Source organism: Ovis aries, chromosome 12 (assembly GCF_016772045.2).
Source record: "Ovis aries strain OAR_USU_Benz2616 breed Rambouillet chromosome 12, ARS-UI_Ramb_v3.0, whole genome shotgun sequence".
Taxonomy (NCBI): Eukaryota; Metazoa; Chordata; class Mammalia; order Artiodactyla; family Bovidae; genus Ovis; species Ovis aries.
The window spans coordinates 6306243-6327449 of NC_056065.1; the positions used below are offsets into that span (position 1 = coordinate 6306243).

The 21207-nt window shown below is 42.2% G+C and overlaps 1 protein-coding gene across 5 annotated transcripts in view; it reads left to right on the forward strand.

Moving 5' to 3' along the window:
• KCNT2 (potassium sodium-activated channel subfamily T member 2) overlaps positions 1-21207 on the forward strand; it is a 445611-nt gene that overhangs the window by 376392 nt on the left and 48012 nt on the right. For all 5 annotated transcript variants that reach the window (XM_060396308.1, XM_060396309.1, XM_027976255.2 and 2 more), the window contains one exon: positions 3035-3146. In XM_060396308.1, coding sequence (XP_060252291.1) covers positions 3035-3146 — 112 coding nt within the window. The remainder of the gene's footprint in view (positions 1-3034; positions 3147-21207) is intronic.

Below are 21207 nucleotides of genomic sequence, written 5' to 3' on the forward strand. Positions count from 1 at the left end.
CAGATGGTATGAGATTTGTCAGTTGGTGGCACTTCCTAGGCTTACCAGGTAGAGTAGTACCAGCCCAAAAGTCAATTGATATTTTTTGCCATTAGGCCACTCTTCTAATTTCTCAGGTTTCCCTGGTGGCTCAGATGGTAAAGAATCTGTCTACAGTGCAGGAGACCCAGTTTCAATTCCTGGGTCAGGAAGATTGCTGGAGAAGAGAATAGCACCCCACTCCAGTATCCTTGGAGAAGGCAATAGCACCCCACTCCAGTACTCTTGCCTAGAAAATCCCATGGACGGAGAAGCCTGGTAGGCTGCAGTCCATGGGGTCGCTAAGAGTCAGACACGACTGAGCAACTTCACTTTCTCTTTTCACCTTCACGCATTGGAGAAGGAAATGGCAACCCACTCCAGTGTTCTTGCCTGGAGAATCCCAGGGGCGGGGGAGCCTGGTGGGCTGCCGTCTATGGGGTCGCACAGAGTCGGACATGACTGAAGCGACTTAGCAGCAGTAGCAGCCAGTATCCTTGCCTGAAGAATTCCATGGGCAGAGGAGCCTGGTGGGCTGCAGTTCATGTGGTCACAAAAAATCAGACATGACTGAGCGACTTTCACTTGCTAACTCACCCTTCTAATTTTTCAGAAGTGTCTGAAAAAATGAACTTTTTGTCAAATGTATGCACATTAGTGACTTTTGGAGGAGAAGAATAGAGCTTCTAAAAGAAAGTCATGTGGAATACAGATTACACGCTGTTTCTCTGTAAACTGTGTTTGTTTGTTTTTTTAATTTTAATTTTAATTTTTTTTTAGTTTTTTATTTTTTAAATTTTAAAATCTTTAATTCTTACATGCATTCCCAAACATGAACCCCCCCCCCACCTCCCTCCCCGTTTGCATGCATGCTCGGTAGTGTCCAATTCTTTGCAATCCCATGGATTGTGGCCTACCAGGCTCATCTGTCCATGGCATTCTCCAGGCAAGAACACTGGAGCAGGTTGCCATCTCCTACTCCAGGGGATCTCCTTGACCGGGGATCGAACCCGTGTCTCTTGCATTCCTTGCATTGGCAAGTGGATTCTTTACTGCTGCAGCACCTGGGAAACCCCATACTTAATGTATTTTTGGGAAAATCTGAACAAACTTTTTTCCAACCCAGTTTAATAATATTTGCTCTCAAAATGGAGGTGAGGCCACGCAATTTTGGTTATATTGCTTCCCACAAAGTGTAGATCTTATCAAACACCTAATGATGTAATTTTCAAATGTTTTGATTAGGTAAGCGTCAATACTGTTATAGCAATGTAACCAAGGCGGCATATAGTTTTCACAGATAACTCTGAAATTAAGCATTTTTAAGAGTTGTTTAGATCTTAAATGAGAGGATGATGAAGCCCAGTGGAAACTGAGTTCATGGCCCTTTGGGAAAATCCCAGGAAGCCTGCAGGGAGCCCTCTCACTCCCAGAAGGAGGGAGACTTTCATTCTGGCAAAGCATCCATCAGTTTTATAGAGTTAGAGCTGAGGAGAGGGGTGATCTCATGGGTCCTGCTGAAAGTCAGTTCCTCTCTAAGAGATCAGATCAAGTGCTCAGGTGCATGTGAGTAACAGCACCCTCCCTCCTGGACCCAGCAGATAATGAGAGTAAGATCAAATTCCCTGGTGATCCAGTGGGTAAGACTTCACCTTTCAATGCAGGGGATGTATGTTCGATCCCTGGTCAAGGAGGTAGGATGCCACATGCCTAATAGCCAAAAAGCCAAAATGTAAATATTGCAACAAATTCAATAACAACTTTAAAAATGGACCACCTAAAAAAGAATCTTTAAAAAATAAAAGGTCAGCTGGAGACAACGTGTTTCTGAGCTGCTAACTGAATGTTTCTGTCCTGAATATTTCAGTCCATTCTGGAGCCTGAGGTCTAGGCAAGGGTGCAGCTACCCGCAGAGATTTTTTAAGTGGCCTTAAAAAAGAAGTTGCTCAGTCATGTCCGACTCTTTGCGTCCCCATGAACTGTAGGCTGCCACGCTCCTCCATCCATGGAATTTTCCAGGCGAGAGTACTTGAGTGGGTTGCCATTTCCTTCTTCAGGGGATCTTCCTGATCCAGGGGTTGAACCCGGGTCTCCCACCTTGTAGGGAGATGCTTTACTGTCTGAGCCACCAGGGAAGCCCCCATAGTTTAGTGGCCTTAACTAAGTTTAAATACATATTGTATGGAGAACAAAGCTGAGTATCATTTAAAGTGGCTGCTACAGGGAATCTCAAAATATGTGAATCAGGAGAGCTACCAGTGATGTAGAGACATCAACTAAAGATCAGATCACCAGCCACAGCAACAGTAAGGTGTTTGTTGTGGTTTTATCTTGCCCTATTTTTCTGGAGGAAAACATCAAGTGTGTGTATGTATGTATGTGTGTGTGTGTGCATGCACATGCGTGCACCTGTACACGTGCATGTGTGGATTGTGCAGGAGGATGTAAATAGGAAGAAAGCTTATGTAAAACTCTAGGATGAGTGGAAATTTTCAGCATTGTTCTAGAACAACACTATCCATTGAGCCATGCCCTCAGTTCATTACAATGAGTTGTTATTGCAATGACAATATTTGCTTCATTGTAGTAAGATTCGACAATTAAAAGCACATACTGTGAGAACAGAGAGCTGCAGGAAATCTTAGAACTCACATTATGGACAATAAGCTCATTGTGGGAAATTTTTGCCAATCCACATATTCATCTTATAAATTTATATTTCATTATTTTTCACGAGGTAACTTCTTCAATCAGCTTTATGAGGAGCGAGAAAATGCATAATAAAAATCAAATTACTGAATTTAGTTTTCTTACAGTGCTAAAATGTTGGTTAAAATATTCTTTGGAAAATAGCAATGCATTTCTCTTCCAGGAAACAGTTCCTGTGGCATGACTTCCTCTCCCAACTGCCTGTAGTTTAATGCCTGAGGCTAGGAATCACTCACTCCTAAACCTGTTGTTATGAAAACACCACTTTGGATCTCTAGTGTAATGCAAATATCTCTTTGGAATGTAGGTTGTTTTCCAGCCTCAGTATCATCACAGAGCTCACCCACCCAGCCAACATGAGGTTCATGCAGTTCAGAGCCAAAGACTGCTACTCTCTCGCTCTTTCAAAGCTGGAAAAGGTGAGTCGCCGCATGGTCAAGTGAGTTGCATTTACCTGTTTGGATTGAAAGACTAACTTGGGAAGTTTTTACATGTCGAAAGAAATGCCATGAAATATTAAAAATAAAAATGCTATTTTGAATTCCTATGTGGGGGCTAAAATCTTAATTTATAAGTTTTTTAAAGTGTATAGTGATGGATTTGAACCAGTGATATCAGAAGTGAACATGATGGAAATATCTCATTCTGGCATTATGGATCACAAATTGAAATCATGATTTATGAAAGAACTAAATGTACCTGGAAAAAAATATATATATACATACACTCACAAATGATACCTATTATTGATAATATCATTAGTGCTATGTCAAGACATGTATATTTGGAGGTTTCAAAAATCCTTTAAATCCTAGAAAACCCATGGGCTTTGTTGAAAGTCAGTCCTCAGATGAGATAATCTGACATACAATCTGAGACAAAGTCAAGTTTATTGCTTAGGTAAGTAAGGGGACCCTGAATACTCATTGGAAGGACTGATACTGAAGCTGAAGCTCCAATATTTTGCCCACTTGATGCGAACAGCCGACTCATTGGAAAAGACCCTGATGCTGGGAAAGACTGAAGGCAGAAGAGGGCAACAGAGGATGAGATGGCATCAGAGGATGACAGGTTGGATAGCATCACTGATCCAATGAACACGTGCTCAATCGCGCAGTCATGTCCAACCCTGTGCAACCCCATGGACTGTAGCCCACCAGGCTCCTCAGTCCATGGAATTTTCTAGACAAAAATTCTGGAGTGGTTTGCCATTTCCTTCTCCAGGGGATCTTCCAGATAAACTTGGGCAAACTCTGGGAGATAGTAGGGAACAGGGAAGCCTTTCTCCAGGGGATCTTGCATGGAACTGCAGTCCATGGGATTGCAAAGAACTGGACATGACTTGGTGACTGCGCAACAAAGTAAGGGAACTGTCACCTCAGGAGAGGTTTTTTTTGTTTTGTTTTGTTTATAAATATTTATTAAAATTGAAAGGTGTTTGCGCTTCTGTCCCGTGAGCATCCATCCAGCTGCTTATCAACTGCTAAGATGGGTGGTTAGTGTCATAAATGCCCTTGAAATCGTCAGGATTATCAATTATCTGCTTTTACTTAAAACTCCTTGTTCCTTGACTTGTGGTCAGCACCTCTCTTCACATTGTTATGTAAAAGGTGTCCAGAATTTGTGCGCCGAGTAAGCTATCCATGGGTAAAAATGTATGTGCTGTGTGCTAAATTGCTTCAGTCATGTCTGACTCTTTGCGACCCTATGGACTGTATGTAGCCCACCAGACTCCTCTGTCCGTGGGATTCTCCAGGCAAGAATACTGGAGTGGGTTCCACGCCTTCCTCCAGGGGATCTTCCTGACCCAGGGATGGAATGCACGTCTCTTACATCTCTTGGATTGGCAGGCCGGTTCTTTACCACTACTGCCACCTGGGAAGGCCTAAAAAACATATACCTGCGATCAAATAAACATTGGTCCTGACATGTCAAAGACTCAAAATCCACCTGAGAAGGGTGGTTTTAAAATAGCCAAAGGTGGATTTTCTCAGCACAAATCTAAAATGTGCCTGAAATCAGATAGAGCTAATTAAGACTCAAGAGAGCTTTGTAGTGGGGGAAGGAAGGTCAAAGTCTATCAAGAACTGACATTTTATTGAATGAGGGTCTTTCCAGGTGGAGACTTATTAGGATTGCAAGGATATGAGAATAATGCTAAGGGAGACAGTGGCGTTACTGCGCAGTCATGTTACGGGGACAGAAAGGCGTGGTTTTCATTGTCAGTGTCCAGGCTGTCTGTGGGGATAAACGGACTTTGCATTGAAGGTGTGCTTGATGTTAGTATACTGGTAGAATTAGATATATGAGAGGAAAAAAAAAAAGATCTGGTCTTATACATGTGAAAATGTGTCAAATCTATGCCATCTTCATTATTTGTAATAATATAAGGTAGAAGGATGGCTTATGGTTTTGTTTGTTTGTTTGGTTAGTTTTCTTTTTCACTTTATTTTGATTCCCTGTTATGCCAGGCACTGTCTTGACCCCTGTGTAGCATACAGTTGAGTGAGGGCTCTTCTGTGCTCTTGTCTGGTGATTTCCATCTTCACTGCTGGTCACATACATTATGTTAGTAGAGCCTTAGCACTGCTACTTTATAAGCACAGTGACGCTGCTATTAGAGACTGCTTCCAGATAAGGAAACTGAGTTTAAGACAGACTAAATCACTTTTTCCCCCAAGATCATATAGCTATCAATGTTGTCGAACCCAATCAGCAAGCCGGAGGTCAGTGAGTCCGAAGAAACAGAAAGGTCTGAGTTTGGAGTGGAGAAAGTTTTATTGCAGGGCCATGCAGGAGAAAGGGGAGGCTCCTGCCCTAAAGACCTGAACTCTCTGATTGTTTCCTGGGAAGACTTTTCATAGGCAAAATTGGCAGGGGGACTGCAGGGTGTGTAACTCTCCTCTGATTTGTTGGAGGCTGTGTTCTGGGAATCTCAATGATCAGCCTTCTGGTTCCAACTAGCCTGGAGTCCAGGAGTTTTTGCTCAGCATGAGGTTACCATCCTCCACCAGTGTGGGGGCCTTAGTTCCTATAGATTTCAGAGATGTGGATCAGATTGTATGCACATCCCCCAAGGAGGAGCCCAGACCTGGACCCATAGCTGTACTTTCCTTTTCTTTCCTTGTTTATTGAAGTATAGTTGATGTACAGGATGGTGATCTATACTTTTCAAAGTTTATACAAACTAGTGACTATACAAAAAAGAACACTAACAGATATGCAGAACAAACAGGTCGGTCAAGGAAGAAGGGAGGGGCGATCTACAGGGAATTAAGAGGTAGAAACTTAGGTATAAATAAGCTATAAGGACATATTGTATAACAAGGGAAAGACAGCCAATATTTTATAGTAACTATAAATGGATCACTACTGTTTCTTTCTGCATTATCTGACTCCCCTAATTAGTAACTGAATCTGCCCTTTAGAAATTGGGGAAGGTCTAGGAAACTGGAAAAAAAAAAAAAAAAAAAGGTAGGGTCCTGCTCAGTTTCATCTGGTCAGTGCATAAGAGAAACATAAAGCCATTAGTGTTCAGAAAACGTCCCTTGTGTCATACGCTGCCTTAACACCAAGAAGCGCAGCTGAATGGCTCAGCATGCACAGACAAACCCAGGATTAGACAGCCAGTGGAGTCGATGCTGGCTTGGTGTGGCTCGGTCTCCTTCATGACATGTAAGGGAGGATCACCCCATGATGAAGCCAGACAGGTTCTGCAGTCACACCACTCACGGCTCTACTGCTGTCTAGGAATGGGACCTGGATAAAACATTTACACCATTATAGCCCTTGGCAGTTGTCTCTGGAAAATAGTGATGATAGCCAAATGATAGGGTCATTGCAAAGGTCACATCACACAATCTAGTCACAATATTTAGCCCAGTTTAGGCATATAATCAGTGCTCAAATAAATAGTCTCAAAAGCATAATTATAAATAGTTTCAAAAGCATAATTATAAATTAGTATTGTTGACATCATTACTAATAAATATTCTATTGGTTTTGTGTTCCGTCACTAAGTCACGTCCAACTCTTTGCAACCCCATGGGCTGCAGCACACCACACTTCCCTGTCCTTCACTATCTTCCGGAGTGTGCTCAAGCTAATGACCATTGAATCAGTGATGCCATCCAACCATCTCATCCTCTGTCACCTTCTCCTTATACCCTCAGTCTTTCCCAGCATCAGGATCTTTCCTATGTGTATTTAATTTTATACCAGTTCAGCTGATACAGTGAGGTTATAATTGTGGAAGTTATTTTCAGAATTGGTGAATCTGCGTGTCTACACTATTGTGTGTCAATTGTGTTAGGGGAAAAGAAGAACAAGATGAAATTTGACCTGTGTTGGGGAATTAATTAAAAATAAAAATTTCCTCCAACCTAAAATCCTCTTCATTAATTTAGAAAAGTTTTGTTTGAATAAGCTTTAAATCAGATTATGTATAATATGCATCTCAGAAATCCCCTAAAGAGATTATAAGGACAGAAAGACATCTCATCTGTTTATGTAGCTGGGCAGATACAGTCATTTAATTTACGTACATGTTAATTGTCTTGATCCAAAGGAAAAATAAATTGTTTTCTATCTTCGCAGCAAGCAAGAAGTTACAACTTGGAGCCTGGCATCTACGCTAAACTCCCAAAGAGACAGACAGGGTACTTTATGTTCCCATTTCAAAAAGATAGTTTCAAGGCCCTCAAGACATTGCTGGGAAACAAAGCTGTCTGGAGGTTATTCACGTTTTCAAGAGTTTTGCATGTCTCTAAGAGACAAAGAAAGGATTTACAATTGCAAATTTCCTAAAAGGAAACTCTCTAGGAAAAAGAAAGGGAAGAAGACAGTTTTATTTTTTGGCATGAGGGAATTCATTTATTTCTTGAGATTTATATTTACCCTTGCATCTTTTGGGGGGCTTCCCTGAAATAACAATTGTCACAAGGCCAGAAGACAATCCATATCTTGAGTAAGAAGGTCGTGACTAAACAGTTTTACCTTAGGGTAAAAGGTTACTGAAGGAAATCCATGCATGTGCTCTGTCCCATGACCTCAGTCCTGGGAACACTGCGCCACTCCACTCATTCCTGTCTACCAGGAACTGATAAGGAACAGAGGGTTCATGAGAAACAGAAAACAGCATACAGGAGTCCTAAAGTTCCCTGACAGTTGCCTAGAAACATTTTAGGCTGCTTCCCGCATAGCTCAGTCAGTAAAGAATCCAACTTCAGTGTGAGAGACCCAGGTTTGATTCCTGGGCCAGGAAGATCCCCTGGAGAAGGAAATGGCAACCCACTCCAGTATTCTTGCCTGGAGAATCCCGTGGAAAGGGGAGCCTGGCAGGCTACAGTCCATGAGGGTCGCAAGAGTCAGACATGACTTAGCTACTAAACCACCACCACCACCGCTATGGGTTGAATTGTGTTTCTCTGCCCCACCAAAAATGTGCTGGAGTCTTAGCCGCCACTACTTTAGAAGGTGAAATTCTCTAAAGAGAGAGTTTTACCGAGGTAAGCAAGATAAAGAAGACCTTAAGGGCCTAATCCAGAATGATTGGTATCCTTATAAAAAGTGTAAATTCAGACCAAGGGACAGATACTTGTAAATGGAAGACAGACATCCACAAGCCAAGAGGAGAGGCTTGGAACAAATCCATTACTGATTCCTCAGAAAGAACCAAAGCTGGAAACACCTTCATTTCAAACTCTCAGCTTTCATGACTGAGAGGAAATAAATTTCAGTTGTTTTGGCACTCTGTTTACGACACTTCCTTATGGCAGTGCTGACAATCTAACACATGTGCCATCACTGATAATGGTAACTATTCATTTCTAACTCATGCTTTTTATCACTGAACTGTTTGGAGGAGGTCGCCATTAACCCCACCATAGAGCCACCAGAACTTACACAGGACAGGGAAAACAGAATCTCGGAGGGCACAAACAAAACCTTGTGCACATCAGAACCCAGGAGAAGAGAGCAGTGACCTCACAACGGACTGACCCAGACTTGCCTGTGACTGTCCAGGAGTCTCTGGCAGAAGCCGTGGCCTGCTGCAGGGTCAGAGGCACTGCATGCAGCATTGCCTTCATGGGACCTTTATCTTCATTACCTCCACCATAGTTTGGCCTCAAGTCAAGGAACAGGGAAGGAATACAGCCCCCAAATCAACCAAAAAATTGGAATAAAGATTTACTGAGCATGGCCCTGCCCATCAGAGCAAGACTCAGTTTCCCCCTCAGTCAGTCTCTCTCATCAGGAAGCTTCCATATGCCTCTTATCCTTATCTGTCAGAGGGCAGACAGAATGAAAACTACAATCACAGAAAACTAATCAAACTGATCACGTGGACCATAACCTTGTATAACTCAATGAAACTATGAGCCGTGCCATGTGGGGCCATCCAAGACAAACGGGTCATGATGGAGAGTTCTGACAAAACATGGTCCACTGGAGAAGGGAATAGTAAACCACTTCAGTATTCTTGCCTTGAAAACCCACGAACAGTATGAAAAGGCAAAAAGAGGACACTGAAAGATGAACTCCCCAGGTCTGTAGGTGCCCAATATGCTACTGGAGATCAGTGAAGAAATAACTCCAGAAAGAATGAAGAGACAGAGCCAAAGCAAAAATAACACCCAGTTGCGGATGTGACTGGTGAAGGAAGTAAAGTCTGATACTGTAAAGAGCAATACTGCATAGGAACCTGGAATGTTAGGTCCATGAATCAAGGCAAATTGGAAGTGGTCAAACAGAAGATGGCAAGAGTGAACAAGGACATTTTAGGAATCAGTGAACTAAAATGGACTGGAATGGGTGAATTTAACTCAGATGACCGTTATATCTACTACTGTGGGCAAGAATTCCTTAGAAGAAATGGAGTATCCATGATAGTCAAGAAAAGAGTCCAAAATGCAGTACTGGGATGCAGTCTCAAAAACGACAGCATGATCTCTGTTCACTCTCAAGGCAAACCATTCAATATTATAGTAATCCAAGTCTATGTCCTGATGAGCAATGCTGAAGAAGCTGAAGCTGAATGGTTCTATGAAGACCTACAAGACCTTCTAGAACTAATACCCAATAAAGATGTCCTTTTCATTATAGGGGACTGGAATGCCAATGTAGGAATTCAAGAGATACCTGGAGTAACAGGCAAATTTGGCCTTGGGGTACAAAATGAAGCAGGTCAAAGGCTAACAGAGTTTTGCCAAGAGAATGGAGAACATACTGGTCATAGAAAAGACCCTCTTCCAACAACAAAAGAAGAAACCATTAGATCACTCAGGTATGACCTAAATCAAGTTTTACAGTGGACATGGCAGATAGATTCAAGGGATTAGATCTGATAGACAGAGTGCTTGAAGAATTATGGATGGAGGTTCATGACATTGTTCAGAAGGCACTGATAAAAACCATCCCCAAGAAAAACTAATACAAATAGGCAAAATGGTTGTCTGAAGAGGTCTTACAATTAGCTGAAAAACGAAGAGAAGCTAAAGGCAAAGGAGAAAAGGAAAGATATACCGATTTCAATAGAGAGTTCCAAAGAATAGCAGGAAGAGATAAGGAAGCCTTCCTCAGTGATCAATGCAAAGAAATAGAGGGAAAGGATAGAATGGGAAACACTAGAGATCTCGTCAAGAAAATGAGAGATACCAAGGAAATACTTCATGCACAGATGGGCACAATAAACGACAGAAATGGTATGAACCTAACAGAAGCAGGACATATTAAGAAGAGGTGGCAAGAATACAAAGGAGAACTACACAAAAAGATCTTCATGATCCAGATAACCATGAAAGTGTGATCACGCACCTAGAGCCAGACATCCTGGAAGCAAAGTCAAGTGGGCCTTAGGAAGCATCACTATGAACAAAGCTAGAGGTGATGGAATTCCAGTTGAGCTATTTCAAATCCTAAAAGATGATGCTGTGAAAGTGCTGCACTCAATATGCCAGCAAGTGTGGAAAACTCAGCAGTGGCCACAGGACTGGAAAGGTCAGTTTTCATTCCAATCATACAAAGAATGTTCAAACTACTACACAGTTGCACTCATCTTACATGCTAACAAAGTAATGCTCAAAATTCTTCAAGTCAGGCTTCAACAGTACACGAACTGCAAACTTCCAGATGTTCAAGCTGGATTTAGAAAAGGCAGAGAAACCAGAGATCAAATTGTCAACATCCACTGGATCCTCGAAAAAGCAAGAGAGTTCCAGAAAAATATAAACTTCTATTTTATTGACTATGCCAAAGCCTTTGACTGTGTGGGTTACAGCAAACTGGACAATTTGTCAAGAGATGGGAATAGCAGACCATGTGACCTGCTCCTGAGAAATATGCGTGTAGATCAAGAAGTGACAGTTAAAACTGGACATGACACAACAGACTGGCTCCAAATCACGAAAGGAGTATGTCAAGGCTGCATATTGTCACCCTGCTTATTTTACTTACATGCGGAATACATCATGGGAAAGGCCGGGCTATAGGAATCTCAAGCTTGAATCAAGATTGCTGGGAGAAATATCTATAGCCTCAGATATGCAGGTGACACCACCCTTATGGCAGAAAGGGAAGAAGAACTGAAGAGCCTCTTGATGAAAATGAAAGAGGAGAGTGAAAAAGTTGGCTTACAACTCATAATTCAGAAAACTAAGATCATGGGGTCCAGTCCCATCACTCCATGACAAATAGATGGGGAAACAATGGAAACAGTGAGAAACTTAATTTTCTTAGTCTCCAAAATCATTGCAGATGGTGACTCCAGCCATGAAATTAAAAGATGTTTGGTCTTTGAAAGAAAAAATATGACCAAACTAGAAAGCACATTAAAAAGCTGAGACATTACTTTGCCTACAAAGGTCCATCTAGTCAAAGCTACATTTTTTCCAGTAGTCATGTATGCATGTGAGATTTGGACTATAAAGAAAGCTGAGTGCCAAGTTGTTGGTGCTGTTGAACTGTGGTGCTGGAGAAGACTCTTGAGAGTCCATTGGACTGAAAAGAGATCAAACCAGTCCATGGTAAAGGAAATCAGTCCTGAATATTCTTTTGAAGGACTAATGTTGAAGCTGAAACTCCAACACTTTGGCCACCTAATACAAAGTACTGACCTACTTGAAAAGACCCTGATGCTGGGAAAGATTGAAGGCGGGAGAAGAATGGGATGACAGAGGCTGATATTGGTTGGATGGTGTCACCGACTCAATGGACATGAGTTTGAGTAAGCTCCCGGAGTTTGTAATGGACAGGGAAGCCTGGCGTGCTGTGGTCCATTGGGTTGCAAGGAGTTGGACACAACTGTGTGACTGAACTGAACTGTGCGACCCCATGAATCGCAGCACGCCAGGCCTCCCTGTCCATCACCATCTCCCAGAGTTCACTCAGACTCACGTACATCAAGTCCATGATACCATCCAGCCATCTCATCCTCAGTCGTCCCCTTCTCCTTCTGCCCCCAATCCCTCCCAGCATCAGACTCTTTTCCAATGAGTCAACTCTTCACATGAGGTGGCCAAAGTACTGGAGCTTCAGCTTTAGCATCATTCCTTCCAAAGAAGTCCCAGGGTTGATCTCCTTCAGAATGGACTGGTTGGATCTCCTTGTACTCCAAGGGACTCTTAAGAGGTTTCTCCACAGTTCAAAAGCACCAACAACTTGGCACTCAGCTTTGACAGTCCAACTTCAGCCTTCTTCACAATCCAACTCTCACATCCATACATGACCACAGGAAAAACCATAGCCTTGACTAGTCGGACCTTAGTCGGCAATGTAATGTCTCTGCTTTTGAATATACTATCTAGATTGGTCATAACTTTTCTTCCAAGGAGTAAGCGTCTTTTAATTTCATGTCTGCAGTCACCATCTGCAGTGATTTTGGAGCCCCTAAAAATAAAGTCTGACACTGTTTCTACTGTTTCCCATCTATTTCCCATGAAGTGATGGGACCGGATGCCATGATCTTCGTTTTCTGAATGTTGAGCTTTAGGCCAACTTTTCGCTCTCCTCTTTTACTTTCATCAAGGTGCTTTTTAGCTTCTCTTCACTTTCTGCCATAAGGGTGGTGTCATCTGCATATCTGAGATTATTGATATTTCTCCTGGCAATCTTGATTCCAGCTTGTGTTTCTTCCAGTCCAGCGTTTCTCATGATGTACTCTGCATGTAAGTTAAATAAGCAGGGTGACAATATACAGCCTCGACGTACTCCTTTTCCTATTTGGAACCAGTCTGTTGTTCCATGTCCAGTTCTAACTGTTGCTTCCTGACCTGCATATAGGTTTCTCAAGAGGCAGGTCAGGTGGTCTGGTATTCCCATCTCTTTCAGAATTTTCCACAGTTGATTGTGATCCACACAATCAAAGGCTTTGGCATAGTCAATACAGCAGAAATAGATGTTTTCCTGGAACTCTCTTGCTTTTTCGATGATCCAGAGAATGTTGGCAAGTTGATCTCTGGTTCCTCTGCCTTTTCTAAAACCAGCTTGAACATCAGGGGGTTCACGGTTCATGTATTGTTGAAGCCTGGCTTGGAGAATTTTGAGTATTAATTTACTAGCATGTGAGATGAGTGCAATTGTGCAGCAGTTTGAACATTCTTTGGCATTGCCTTTCTTTGGAATTAGAATGAAAACTGACCTTTTCCAGTCCTGTGGCCACAGCTGAGTTTTCCAAACTTGCTGGCATATTGAGTGCAGCACTTTCACAGCATCATCTTTCAGGATTTGAAACAGCTCAACTGGAATTCCATCACCTCCACTAGCTTTGTTCATAGTGATGCTTCCTAAAGCCCACTTGACTTCACATTCCAGGATGTCTGGCTCTAGATTAGTGATCACATCATCATGATTATCTGGCTCGTGAAGATCTTTTTTGTACAGTTCTTCTGTGTATTCTTGCCACCTCTTCTTAATATCTTCTGCTTCTGTTAGGTCCCTACCATTTCTGTCCTTTATTGAGCCCATCTTTGCATGAAATGTTCCCTTGGTATCTCTAATTTTCTTGAAGAGATCTCTAGTCTTTCCCATTCTGTTCTTTTCCTCTATTTCTTTACATTGATCGCTGAAGAAGGCTTTCTTATCTCTTCTTGCTATTCTTTGGAACTCTGCATTCAGATGCTTATATCTTTCCTTTTCTCCTTGGCTTTTTGCCTCGCTTCTTTTCACAGCTATTTTTAAGGCCTCCCCAGACAACCATTTTGCTTTTTTGCATTTCTTTTCCATGGGGATGGTCTTGATCCCTGTCTCCTGTACAATGTCACAAACCTCATTCCATAGTTCATCAGGCACTCTGTCTATCAGATCTAGGCCCTTAAATCTATTTCTCACTTCCACTGTATAATCATAAGGGATTTGATTTAGGTCATACCTGAATGGTCTAGCGGTTTTCCCAACTTTCTTCAATTTGAGTCTGACTTTGGTAATAAGGAGTTCATAATCTGAGCCACAGTCAGCTCCCGGTCTTGTTTTTGTTGACTGTATAGAGCTTCTCCATCTTTGGCTGCAAGGAATATAATCAATCTGATTTCGGTGTTGACCATCTGGTGATGCCCATGTGTCGAGTCTTCTCTTGTGTTGTTGGAAGAGGGTGTTTGCTATGACCAGTGCATTTTCTTGGCAAAACTCTATTAGTCTTTGCCCTGCTTCATTCCACAATCCAAGGCCAAATTTGCCTGTTACTCCAGGTGTTTCCTAACTTCCTACTTTTGCATTCCAGTCCCCTATAATGAAAAGGACATCTTTTTTGGGTGTTAGTTCTAAGTGCTGGAAAAGAGTGTTGAGAATCTCTTCAACTACAAGGAGATCAAACCAGTAAATCCTAAAGTAAATCAACCCTGAATATTCATTCGAAGGACTGATCCTGAAGCTGAAGCTCCAATGCTTTGGCCATCTGATTTGAAGAGTCAACTCTTTAGAAAAACCCTGATGCTGGTAAAGACTGAAGGCAAAAGGAGATGGGGTGACAGAGGATGAGATGATTGGATGGCATCACCAAATCTATGGACATGAGTTTGAGCAAACTCCAGGAGACAGTTAAGGACAGGGAAACCCAACATCCTGCAGTCCATGTCGTCGCAAAGAGTCAGACACGACTGAGCGACTGAACAACATAAATGGAGCATGAGGGGTCTTAGTTCCCCGACCAGGGATTGAACTTATTCTAAACCCACTGGAAGGCAGATTCTTAACCACTAGACCACCAGGGAAGTCCCCTTTTGCTACTTTTATAACCTACGTCTTGCTTATACAAGTTAAGAAAAAAACTAAAGATTTTTAAGTTCATAAAGGCAATTTTATTAAGATTTCTAAAATCTTTTAAAGATTTTTCAGACTGGCCTGCTCATTTCTCTCAAAAACTTGACGAAATTCTGGTATGCTTAATTCCATTCATTTTTATGGCCAAAATATATCTAAAGTTCCTTCTTAAATATAATGTTTAGGTTATTTCTTTGCCTCCTCACCCCTATCTCTCGTATCTTTTCAAAACTCCTTTGAGGTTATTGAGACAATAGTGTTGGACTTTGTTGTTCAATCACTATTTTTTCAGTTGTATATTCTATTACCATAGGCATCCATAAACACACGCTTTATAAATATTGGAGGCTCTTATCTCTGACTCCCTATTTAGTCTGTGCACTAAATTGCTTCAGTCGTGTCCAACTGTTTGGGACCTTTTGGACTGTAGCCCACCAGGCTCTTCAGTCCACAGGGTTCTCCAGGCAAGAATACTCGAGGGGGTTGCCATGTCCTCCCTCAGGGGATCTTCCCGACCCAGGGATGGAATCCAGGTCTTTTACATCTGCTGCATCAGCAGGAGGGTTCTTCACCACTAGCACCACCTGGGAGCTTGAGGTTAGTTCTTGCCTGAGCTGCTGTGTTTCTTCTAACATCCGACTGACTATAGCAAGTAGTGTTCACACATCAATATTAATTAGATCGAGATTCTCCTGGACCAGGTCTGGGAGTGGCACACAGAGTCTACTCAGATGCCGTTGGCTGGAACTCAATCCTGTGACCACACCTAACTTCAGGGAAGACTGAGAAAGGTAGTCCAACCATGTGCCCAAGAAGAATTGGGCAATGAGTTTTGGTGGACAGTCAGTATTCTTGGTCATATGTGATATATCACCCTTACTTTCCTCAAATTTGTAAACCCAATCTAAACATTCTTGAACATCATGCTTTAGCTTGCTTTTTTAATCTGATTTTCTCTCATTGTTGCTGTTTTTATTGTTGTTGTTGTTCATTTGTTTGTTTCACATTATCTTGCTGGTCCTGGATATTCACATGGCCTCACTGATATTATTTATCCAATAATAGAGTCCTCCCTCAGGGTCCGTGGGGAATGGGTTTCAGTCCCCTCCCTTCCCACTCTTCAGCAGGACCAAAATCTGAGGATGCTCAAGTCCCTTATGTGAAATGATTTAGTTTCTGCATATAGCTATGTACCCACATCCTCCTGTGTATTTTTAATAATCTGATTACTTATAACATCTAATATTATACAGTGTAAATTCCATGTAACTAATCATGCCTATATAATGAAACTTTGATAGAAACGCTGAAGAATGAGGTTTAGAGAGCCTCCTGACTGGTGAACATATTGATGTGCCAGGAGGGTGGTGCCCTCAGACTCCATGGAGACAGAAGCTCCTATGCTTACGGCTCTTCCAGACTTGCCCAGTGTGCCTTTTCGTCTACTGTTCATTTGCATTCTTTATATTCAAATGATAGTCCTTAAACATAGCACTTCTGTGAGCTCTGTGAGCCTTCTGGAAAGTTCCTGAGATTGTGGGAGTTGTGGGAGACTCCAGATTTCCGTCTCTGCTTGGCTCCCACACCGTGTTTCTGATGCCTGCTGCACCAGCTTTGCTGAACGGACAGGAGGTGCTCAGTATACGTACTAAGCACGCCTGTCAAGAGGTCTTGATTTGGATGATAAACTAACCTATCATTCTATTTCTAAGGTGAGGACCATGTGTATCTTAGTGCAGGAGGGTAGTAACTGCCTTGAAGACCTTGCATTTTTCTTTAAGATAAGGAATGGGGTCTCCCACACCCCAAACTCCTTCAGCATGAACTTGCCTTGGGTTGACTCAAAGGTGTTAGGGGATGTGGGCCTGAGGTTGAGTCCTCATAAGCAAGATGAACCCATGGAGTGTCCAGAAAATGCAACCCCTCTCAGCTGGCAGTGAGACTGGAACAGACGTGTATGTGTGTGTTTATGCACATGCACTTGTCTGTGTGCATGTGAGTGTGTGGGGGTATGGGAGGAACCTACTCTTTCCAGTAAGAAAAAAGTGGAAACGCAAAGAAATGCTCTTTATTACTGGAACTGCCTCCTTCTTGTGTGCAATATGAAGAAGAAGTAAAAGAAAGAGAGATTGATTTAAAGCCACTGACGACTCAGGGTCCTCTGTCACTTCAGTTCCTAAGTACACACTTCAGTGAGAAGGTCTAATAAGAACCCTGTTCTGGAAGAGATACAAATTCAGAGCTGCTAGGCCACCCCTGAGACTCTTTCCTAGGAAAGCCCTAAGCAGGATACACAAGACTCTATCAACACGTTGAAGATGCTTGTATTTTACTGTTAGGATTTCCTGTACTTGAATTCCAAAGGTCACTCCCTGGGCAGGAAAATTTATGAGAGGAAAGGCAGAGTTAGCTCAACCAGGACGTGAGAATTTGGAAAGAAGATTTGAGGGCTGTTAGTGAAGTAGAGTAGGGGTGGGGAGAAAAAAGGAGGAAAAGAGTGGAAAAAGATGAGAAGATGTCATGTTATACCCTGTAAAGAAGGTAAAGCAGGGTGAATGGTAGGAAAAGCCACGAGATTTGGGGTTACAGTATTACTATGTGTAGGGTCTGGGCAGAATCGGCTAAGTCCAGCCATGCTATCAGCTTGTTCCATATGGCACTGGCTGGACACAGTAAAGAAAATACAATTTATGCCAGAAAAAATTCCTTCTTCCAACAAAACCATGTGTTCACGATAGCAAACCAAGTGGAAGAGATAGGTAAGATCAAGGATATTAAAGTGTCTGGGATCTCTGATTTGGATGTCTGAGATATCTTTTAGGTATTTTTAGATAAGTGTCAATCCCTTGGATGAAAAAAATCCCCTGGAGAAGAAAATGGAACCCACTCCAGTACTCTTGCCTGGAAAATCCCATGAGCAGAGGAGCGTAGTGGGCTGCAGTCCAAGGGGTTGTGAGAGTCAGACATGACTTAGCAAATAAACAACAACAAAGTTTTAGATGAGTGGATGTTAGGAAAACACAAAATCATTGCTGAAACTTTAACTGAATCCAGAATTATACCAAGAAACAAGTATGCCTCCCCCCCAAATTAATACAGTATATGTTTGTACTAGAAAAAATCACAGAAATATTTATTATTGTATCTTGTAAAACACAATAGTCAAAAGACATACTAAAGTCAGAGAACTTTGCATAACACAAACTTAGCAGTTTTTTCCCACCTTCAAACCTCCATTAAAGAACTGAAGTGAGAAGAGAGGGGTGTTGAGGTAACCTCAAGGTGTTTGTTTCTTGCCTCTTCATACAAATGTTATAAAGTTTATGCAACAAACTTTCTTTAGGTGTAGACAACCGCTGTAAGTAGAAAAAGATTTATTCATTTGTTCAATAAAATGTCATTGACTGTGTGCTAGGCATTTGGCGCAACTTAAGAAACACATGCAGAATACATTATGAGAATCCCTCGGCTGGAGGAAGCACAAGTTGGAATCAAGATTGCCAGGAGAAATATCAATAGCTTCAGATATGCAGAAGACACCACCCTTATGGCCGAAAGTGAAGAAGAACTAAAGAGCCTCTTGATGAAAGTGAAAGAAGAGAGTGAAAAAGTTGGCTTAAAGCTCAACATTCAGAAAACTAAATCATAGCATCCGGTCCCATCACTTCATGGGAAATAGTTGGGGAAACGGTGGAAACAATGGCTAACTCTATTTTTCTGGGCTGCAAAATCACTGCAGATGGTGATTGCAGCCATGAAATGAAAAGATGCTTACTCCTTGGAAGGAAGTTATGACCAACCTAGATAGCATATTCAAAAGCAGAGACATTACTTTGCCAACAAAGGTCTGTCTAGTGAAGGCTATGGTTTTTCCAGCGGTCATGTGTGGATGTGAGAGTTGGACTAGAAAGAAAGCTGAGCACTGAAGAATTGATGCTTTTGAACTGTGGTGTTGGAGAAGACTCTTGAGAGTCCCTTGGACTGCAAGGAGATCCAACCAGTCCATCCTAAAGGAGATCAGTCCTGGGTGTTCATTGAATGGACTGATGTTGAAGCTGAAACTCCAATACTTTGACCACCTGATGCGAAGAGCTGACTCACCTGAAAAGACCGAGATGGTGGAAAGATTGAGGGCAGGAGGAGAACGGGATGACAGAGGATGAGATGGTTGGATGGCATTACCGACTTGATGGACATGAGTTTGGGTGGACTCTGGGAGTTGGTGATGGACAGGGAGGCCTGGCTTGCTGCAGTTCATGGGGTCACAAAGAGTCGGACATGACTGAGCAACTGAACTGAACTGAAGAACCACATGTGGCCCCAGGTTCATAGGAAATCCAACCTATTTCTATAGTAAGACAGCTCATTTGGAGCCGCCTATCTAGATGGTTCAAATAAACCTTGTTGACTCCAAAACTAATAAGTCAGTGACTATATTGTGATGTAATGGGCACAGATACCAAGGGGGCCCCACTTGCATATCCTTCCTTCTCCCTACATTTCAAGGCAGGATGTCCTTATACTCTGGACAGTCTTCTCAACTAGTAGACATGATAGATGTGGTGGAGTAACTCCTCTTTCTCCCTGACAGGGTTGATGCTAAGCCCCACCTCATCTGTCTGTCCAGGGAAAGCCCAAGGGTCTAGTTGCTCTAGTACCATCATTACAACAAGCAGCGGCAGCTGCCCTGTTTATCTCCAAGATCCCCTCTGTCAACAGTATGCCCTCGCACCCATTCCTAAAGAGATCAACCCAGAGCCGTCCCTTCCCCTGAGATCTCTCAAATTTGCTGCAGTGGAGACTGGAGCCCTCTTCCATTGCCTCAGAGTGAGGGCTGATGTTTTCATTTGCTTTTCTATGTCGGTCTTTCCTGGTAAGGGGAAGCTGGCAAAAAGAGAAAGAAGCATCTTTGAGGTGACCACTTAAGTACAAGGTGAAGTTTCATCCTTAAGAAATTCGTTCCAATCTTACACAAACATTTGCTCTTAGGCCTTTGCTTATTAATGGGCAATAATAGCAACCAAATTTTTCAAACGAAACCCTCATACACCGTTATACACACAGACACATGCTTTTTCACATTGTTCTTTTTTTTTTTTTCCTGTGGTAAAAGTCATATGAAGTGTGCTGTTTTGAGCATATTTAACTGCACAGTTCAGGGACACTAAGTGCATTCATGTTCTGCAACACTCACTGTCATCCGTCTCTGGGATGTTTCACCTTCCTAAACGGAACCTCTATCCCCTTTAGAGACTAACTCCCCGTACCTCTCCTACCCCGAGTCCCTGACTCCCGGCATCTGCCAGAGTCCTTTCTGACTCTGAATTTGAAATTCTAGGTACCTCATATAAGTGGATTCAAGCAGTGTTTTTTGCACCTACTATATACTGGAATCCTTTTTTTAAGATTAACAAATATATGTCCTGAAAACACAGTTTATTTCCTTTTATTTCCCCTTGTGCTTTACAGTAGGTTCTCATTAGTTATCTATTTTGTAATAGTATCAATAGTATATATATATATATATATATATGTTAATCCCAATCTCCCGTTTCATCCCACCCCCACTTTAACCCTCAGTATCCATGTATTTGTTCGTTATATCGGTGTCTCTATTCCTGCCCTACAAATAGGTTCATCTATCCCATTTTTCTAGATTCCACATATATGCCTTAATATATGATATTTGTGTTTCTCTTTCTGGCTTGAACACACTTTTGGGGGTCATTTACAGAATTTTAGCTGCAGTTTGGTATGGCTCAGTCAACTGAGTTCAGTAAATCAGTCACGTCTGACTATTTGCAACCCCATGGATTGCAGAACGCCAGGCTTCCCTGTCCAACACCAACTCCTGAAGATTGCTAACTCATGTCCATTAAGTCAGGGATGCTATCCAACCATCTCATCCTCTGTCATCTCCTTCTCCTCCTGCCTTAAGTCTTTCCCAGCATCAGGGTCTTTTCAGATGAGTCAATTCTTTGCGACAGGTGTCCAAAGTATTGAAGCTTCAGCTTCAAAATTCGTACTTCAATGAATATTCAGGACTGATTTCCTTTAGAATTGACCAGTTTGATCACCCTGCAGTCCAAGGGACTCTCAAGAGTCCTTTCCAGCACCACAATTCAAAAAGCATCAGTTCTTCATCCCTCAGCCTTCTTTATGGTCCAACACTCACATCCATACATGACTACTAGAAAAACCACAGATTTCACTATACGGACTTTTGTT